The sequence below is a fragment of the Topomyia yanbarensis genome, chromosome 2 (genome assembly GCF_030247195.1).
Source record: "Topomyia yanbarensis strain Yona2022 chromosome 2, ASM3024719v1, whole genome shotgun sequence".
Taxonomy (NCBI): domain Eukaryota; kingdom Metazoa; phylum Arthropoda; class Insecta; order Diptera; family Culicidae; genus Topomyia; species Topomyia yanbarensis.
The window spans coordinates 163,583,412-163,591,109 of NC_080671.1; the positions used below are offsets into that span (position 1 = coordinate 163,583,412).

Sequence of the window (7,698 nt, forward strand, 5' to 3'; positions counted from 1 at the left end):
AGTTATGCAGTTATACAATAAAGACTTACATAAATCGGTATTCGTTCAATTGCATACGCTATCTCCCGCTTTTAGTGCAAACTAACTCTATCGTACGCGAATCTAGGTTAGGATAAATTTCCAATTAGCTTATATTTTAATTATTGCGATTGAATCAAATTTACTTACAGTAGTGTTTCGCAGTAGTTCTAAGATAGGTTAAGTTTTACACTAGATATTAAGTTTTAACTAGTTAATAAATTTTACACTAGCCAATAAATTTTAGGGTTTAGGTTTAGAAATAGAAATTCTTCCGCACGCTGTTAATCTTTTCCTTTTTCTGATTCTGACACTTCTTCCTCTCTACACTCTAAATCTTTCCTCTCTCTAAATGTGTAAATCCTACTCGTGTATGTCCGTGCTCCCAGTTCCGACCATGTCCGTGCTGCCAGTTCCAACAATGTACGTGCTGCCAGTTCCAACATTGTCGGTGCTGCCAGTTCCAACATTGTCCGTGCTGCCAGTTCCAACATTGTCCGTGCTGCCAGTTCCAACATCCTCCCCCCCGTAACACTGGCCACCAGGTTCAGTTTTACGATCCACCTCCAAGACAGCCAACCTCGAGACAGGTCTACGCACAACCCCCCTCGCAGTTTGTACAATCGCTTGACGAATCTTCCCATCCGCTCCTTTGATGACTAACTGCACGCGACCTCGTTCCCAGCCGTTTCTTCTGTCTCCGTCCACGATGTACACCAAGTCTCCTTCGGCGACAGGCTTTACATCCCCGAACCACTTCGTGCGCTTCGTGAGGGTCGGAAGATATTCCCGAGTCCACCTTTTCCAGAAGACGTCTAGTTGAAACTGAATCTGATTCCAGGAGGTCCGCAAGGCTGCCGATGAATCCGTTGGTTCAACCGTTGGCTGACGAACACCGCTTGAGCTCCCCAACAGAAAGTGGTTCGGAGTAATGGCTTCACTTTCTTCGGAAGTCAATGGCAAATACGTCAAGGGACGAGTGTTTACGATCGCCTCCGCTTCTACGACTAACGTCTCCAAAGCTTCGTCGTCCAGCTTACGACAGTTGTTGTAGGCCGTCTCCATCGCGGTTTTGATAGAGCGCACCATTCTTTCCCACGATCCACCCATGTGAGGGGTCGCGGGTGGTATGAATAACCATTTTGTGCTCGTATTGGTGAAGGTTGCTGCAAGCTCTCCTTGTATTTCTTGCATTTGTTCCCTCAACAGTCGGCTAGCACCCTGGAAGTTGGTGCCGTTGTCGCTGTGTATCTCTGCCGGCGAACCCCGTCGACAAACGAAACGCCGTACGCACTTCACGCACGAGTCGGTGCTGAGGCTATGCGCTACTTCTACATGAACGGCTCTAATGGTCAGGCATGTAAACACAGCGATCCAACGCTTTGCGTTGCTTCTCCCGATCTTCACGAGTAGCGGTCCGAAGAAATCGAGGCCCACATAAGTGAACGGTTTAGTGAATGCGGCCATGCGTGCTGCCGGTAATGGAGCTATCTGCGGAGTTTGCGGCTTGACCTTATTTATTTTGCACCATTGACAAGCTGTTGCTTGCTGCTTCACTGCTACTCTCAATCTCGGTACATAATACTTTTGGCGTATTTCATTTGTCACGGTTTCGTGGTTACCATGACGAAACTTACGGTGGTAGTCGTCCACCAATAGTGTGGTAAACCTATGATTTCGTGGGAGTATGACCGGAAACTTCGCATCTAGGTCGATATTAGGGGCTTTCCCAATGCGTCCGCCGATCCGGAGCACCCCATAATCATCCACGATCGGAGACAACTGGTAAATTCTGCTGCTCTTGTCCAGAGGTTCCCACTGCTCAGCTGATTTCTGTTGATTTCGCGCTGTTATCGCCATTTCATCGGGAAATGCCTGCCATTGCACCATCCGTATCAATGAGCGTTCTGCCGATTTGAGCTCCTCCGAACTGAATCTTCCATTTACCGCATTCTCGCTGAGTCGCTTCCGTTTCAGGTTCCCCAGAAATCTATGCACGTGGCCCATGGTCCTCACCGCCCGAGAAAGCTTTGAAAATCGATCCAAATCGATTATCAGCATTGGCAGGATAATTCCGCGGTGCGCATAGCAAGGGCGCAACTCTTCTTCCGTGTCCACGGAACGAATTCTTTGAACAGGCCAACTTGTCTCCGGTTCGCACAAGAATTCTGGACTTTTGAACCACATACTGTCCGTTGTCAATTTTGGGCCTTTACCCCACTTGGTTGCGGCATCAGCAGGGTTAAATTTCGAGGGCACCCATCGCCAGTCGCCGACATCCGTTGTGGTAAGTAACTCTCCAATACGACAGGCCACGAACTGCTTATACCTGCGATGATCCGCTCGAAGCCACGACAGCACAGTAGCCGAATCGGTCCACAAGTACCTTCGCGCTATGGTGAGACTATGAGCTTCTTCCACGAATTTCATCAACCGCGATCCCAAAACAGCTGCTTGCAATTCCATCCTAGGCACTGAGAGGGGCTTCAATGGAGCTACTTTCGCCTTCGCAGCGACCAACGCACATTCGCCTACACCGTGAGGATTCACTACTCGAAAATAAGCAGCTGCGGAGTAAGCTACCTCGCTAGCATCCACAAAAACGTGCAGCTGTAGTCCATCATAGTGTTCTAGGGTCGCTTCGTGGAAGTAACACCTGGGTATGCGCACTACGCTAACTTCGCTGAAGAGTCTTGTCCATTTCAGCCAACGCTCAAAGATACTATCGCTGACCACATCATCCCACTCGATTCCCGATCGCCAGACGTCTTGCAGAAGCATCTTACCATGGATGTGGAAGAAACTCATAAGTCCCAGTGGGTCAAAGAAACCCATTAGGCATTTCAGCATCTGTCTTTTAGTTGGACGTTGGTTGCCTTCCACCAAGTTCTGGATCTCGTTCGTCATCGTTGTAGAGAAGTGAAGTTCATCTGCTTCCGTACTCCACAGTAGTCCTAGTACGCGCTCGAATCCACCGCCTTGAACGATGGTCTTCGTTTCAGCTGATTTGGTTTCGCCTAAGCCATTTAGCACTTCTGCACTGTTCGAATGCCAGCTTCTCAGTTCGAAGCCTCCTTCATCGTGTATCATGCGCATTTCTCGACTGACGCGCAAGGCTTCTTCAGCGCTCTCAAAACTCTCCAAGCAGTCGTCCACATAATGGTTTTCAATTATGCCCTCCACGGCGCGAGGATATTGTTCCCGAAACTCTTCAGCGTTTTTGTTTTTCACAAATTGCGCTGATGCGGGTGAACACGTTGATCCAAACGTCGCCACATCCATCAAGAAGATCTCCGGACGGTGTGAAGGATCCGAACGCCAGAGGAATCGCTGAGAATGGCGATCTTCTTTGCGTATAGAGATTTGATGGAACATCTCTTTGATGTCTGCGGTAACTCCAACTTTGAACTGGCGGAAACGTAACAGGACCGCTGGTAACGAAGTCAGTTGATCGGGACCTTTCAGAAGCGCCGTATTGAGAGAAATTCCGCTGACCTTCGCCGCTGCATCCCAAATTATTCGCACTTTGCCTGGCTTCCGAGGATTCGTCACCAGTCCTAGTGGCAGATACCAGACTCGTTTCAGGTCCGCATTGAGTAGTTCCTCCTTTGAAGCGAGATGGGCGTAGCCTTTTGTTTGGTATGCAGTCAACTGCTCCTGAACGATCTCCTTAAGCTTCGGTTCTCGTGACAGTTTCTTCTCCAGGCATTCCAGTCGGCTTATAGCCATATTGTAGCTATCAGGGAACTCAATATGGTCATACTTCCATAGCAGCCCCGTTTCGAAGCGTTTGCCAATACGAGTTGTCGTTTGTTCCAGGATACGATGGGCACGCTTCTCTTCTTCTGACACAAGCACGGTCACCGCCTTAGCCGCGACATCTTCTAGCGCGAAATAATCTCTCACTGTGTTATGCAGCTCTTGAGTTACAGTGCAACCGCATGAATGACAGTTCACTGTATGTGTTGTTCCATCACCCGTCTTTCCGCCGTAGACGCACCAGCCCAATCTGGTTTTGACAGCAACGGGTTCGTAACGTAGGCCTTCTTTAGTTCGTAGTGGAACAATCAGATTCAAATTATTTACTCCTATCAACAGTCTGGGTGTTGCATCTTCATAGCTGGCAATCGGAAGTCCTTGGAGATGACGATACTGGTTGACCAAGCGTTCAAATGATACTGTTTGTTTTGGAAGAGACAACTCCTTCACTGTACGTGCATCTTCTACCTCGTACTCCTTATTTCCGTTCACCGCCGAGATCGTCAGAGAAATTTGTTTTGATGCTGATTCCATCCTCGTCACGTTTCCGGTCCACATCAGACACAAAGGCTTCGTAATCCCGTTGGCGCCGAGCTCGTTTGCTAGTTTATCTTCGACAAGCGTCAGTGACGATCCTTCGTCGAGAAAAGCGAACGTTTTAATGGTAGCTTTACTCCCGCGTAACACCACAGGCACAATACGAAACAGGATGACTTGTTCGAGTACTCTATGCGTGAAGTTTCCCACTGAATGTTGGTGTTGGCCGTTCAAGACTTGATTGTTTCGTGCTGCGTGCAGTAGAGGATGATGACGATACTCGCAACCCTGGATGCCACACGAGCCCTTGCTGCGACAGCTACGTTTCCCGTGGGCATTCAAGCAGTTTCGGCAAAGTCCGTTCGTATTCACGTACCTCCAACGTTCTTCCATAGGCAGCGCTTTGAACATTCCACAATCCTGAATGCGGTGACCAGGTTTTCTACACGAATAGCACAACCTATCCGGAACAACGGCGGCTACTGGATTAGCAGCGTGTGTGTTAATCGATCCTCTAGTTCTTTGATTCGTTTTCTCCGGCGGCTTGTTCACTTTTGTCATTGTCACTCTACCCACAGAAGTCATCACACTGGACATGAAACTGGCGAAAGTTTTCAAATTGACTTCTCGGCAGTTTTTCAGATGTGCACCCCATTCCATTTTAACGTGAGCGGGAAGCTTCCCGACAAGCTCCGTCAACAAGGACGGATTCGATAAATGTTCACGTTGACCGGCAGCTTCCAAGTGGTAGCAAAGAGTTCGTACCACCATACCAAAATCGATAAGGGATTCCAATTTTTCGGATTTCGGTGCACCGACAGAACGAACCTTTTCAAGAAGTGCGTCGATTAAAAGCTCAGGCCTACCAAGGAGAAAATGCAGGTCCTCCAACACGTGGGGAACACACTCAGGTAGAACCAAACGACTCTGGACAGCTTCGTATGCAGCACCTTTCAAGCAGCGTTGTAAACGTGTTAAATTTTCGGCACTCGAATATCCACAAGCAAGCGTAGTTGTCATAAAGCTGCTTATGAATACGGGCCAGTCGGTTGGGTTGCCCGAAAAGGGGGGTAATTCTTTCGTCATCACCTGTCGGGCTGCTAACTGCGAGGGGGTTGGAACAAATGTAGACATATTCAAAAGCCCTTGAGGAACTGGGACTGTTCCAAACGAAGGGTTCGGTTGTACCTGCTCTATACACACATTCCTCGTTAGATTCTTTGGGAATACAGCATCACTCTTTTGGTTCATTAGTAATGCCGAGGGAATTTGAATGTTCCCGAACTGCTCGGTTAATTGAGCAATATTATCCTCGCAACACAGTTGGGCTTTCACTTTATTTTTATTATGTGGTGGCTTACCTGGTACTACGGGGGGTAAAGGGTTGCCTGCGGGGTTGTGAGTAACGCTTACTACGGCTTGCTCAACGTTGGTTCCCTTGGGGATCGCACCGGTATCCACCAGTTGGATTTGCTTATAATTACCGGCACCTGGAACGGAGTAGCCGTATTGGCCAGCTGGATTTACTGCTGACAATGACGTACGCTGAAGTACGTTTGGTAACGAAGGATGCCTCAGCGGACTCTGGACTTGTCCTACCTGTGGCATCACTGTCCTACCGGGGTAGCAACTGTCTTTCGTGTTCCCCTCGAACTGGGATGCTTGCTGCGGCATTGACAGCGAGGCTGTTTCTAGATTGGTCGAGAATCTAACGGCACCTTCTGCTTGTTCAGCGCATTCTTCCATCCACTGACGCACCTGGTCGATACTCTGCCGCTTGCTTATCCGGCTGCGGTCCGTGTGTTCTTCCTCACATTCCAGTTGGGCCTTTCTAAGTTGGAACATTTGTGACAGATGTCGTTTTTCCGCTTCCAGCATTTGTTTTTCCAAGACTCGTTTCGCTTCAAGCTCCTCTAGTTGTAGCGCTAATCGAGCGGCTCGAGTGGCTGACGATACCGTACGGATGCTTACATTATCTGGGGTGCATTTACGACACGACCACGGACGACCTTCAACCGACTCCGATACACCAGCGCACGACATATGCCACCACGCGTCGCATTTGTCACACTGCACAAAATTATCCGCACTATCCGGACGGTCGCAATTCGCACAGCTCGAAGCAACGCCTCCAGTTGGCGTCTGTGGGGTCTCGTTATTACCACTTGTTGCCATATTATCGATCCGTTGGACGATTTATCTAAAAGTTTTGTTCCGGAGAACAAGAAGACGGGGCGCGTGAAGATCCGAAATTTGTTTAGCAGATCGCAAACAACAAATCACAATTTGTGATTTCGATTCAGCTTTTAGCTGCAATTATATTTGTTTAGATAAAAGTTATGCAGTTATACAATAAAGACTTACATAAATCGGTATTCGTTCAATTGCATACGCTATCTCCCGCTTTTAGTGCAAACTAACTCTATCGTACGCGAATCTAGGTTAGGATAAATTTCCAATTAGCTTATATTTTAATTATTGCGATTGAATCAAATTTACTTACAGTAGTGTTTCGCAGTAGTTCTAAGATAGGTTAAGTTTTACACTAGATATTAAGTTTTAACTAGTTAATAAATTTTACACTAGCCAATAAATTTTAGGGTTTAGGTTTAGAAATAGAAATTCTTCCGCACGCTGTTAATCTTTTCCTTTTTCTGATTCTGACACTTCTTCCTCTCTACACTCTAAATCTTTCCTCTCTCTAAATGTGTAAATCCTACTCGTGTATGTCCGTGCTCCCAGTTCCGACCATGTCCGTGCTGCCAGTTCCAACAATGTACGTGCTGCCAGTTCCAACATTGTCGGTGCTGCCAGTTCCAACATTGTCCGTGCTGCCAGTTCCAACATTGTCCGTGCTGCCAGTTCCAACAAGTAGAATATTAACCCTTAAAGGCGCGAACCAATTTTTTCAAATTTTATGAAAATTGTCTCGTAGCATCAATACGTTACTGTGATAATTTTGAGATGTTTTTCGCAATGTTGTTTGAAAACAACATTGCGGATTCAATTAGTGAAAATAAATGTAATGAAATACTTTTAAGAAATAATGTGAATATTGATAATGTAATAAAAATTGTGTATATAGCAAATATAATTTTTAATACAAACTTTAAACCCTGAACGACCTTAACGCCTGGGGTCCACGTGCGTCCATATACCATTATCATCGAATCGGGTCCTGCGAAACAACTCCGTTCCTCGTAGCTCTCTTTCGTTTGCTCATTTTCTGCTGTTCAAGCTAAAATGTCGTTAAGACAATGCACATAACTTATAACGCCTGCGAAATAACAATTGATAAAAATTATAACGCATGTCAAGAATTATTTATCTAGTAAAGACAAGGAAAGAAATATGGTTCATATAGTGAATATAAAACATGTAATG

The 7,698-nt window shown here is 46.8% G+C and overlaps 1 protein-coding gene across 1 annotated transcript; it reads right to left on the bottom strand.

The window, feature by feature from the left end:
* Positions 1–381: 381 nt before the first annotated feature.
* Positions 382–6,489, bottom strand: LOC131679872 (uncharacterized). The gene has a single exon (XM_058960621.1). It carries the CDS (start codon positions 6,487–6,489, stop codon positions 382–384), a length of 6,108 nt encoding a protein of 2,035 aa, XP_058816604.1.
* Between the last annotated feature and the right edge of the window lie 1,209 nt (positions 6,490–7,698).

Excerpts from the sequence above, each read along its gene's own strand:
- LOC131679872 (XM_058960621.1), bottom strand. The coding sequence starts at position 6,489 with ATGGCAACAAGTGGTAATAACGAGACCCCACAGACGCCAACTGGAGGC.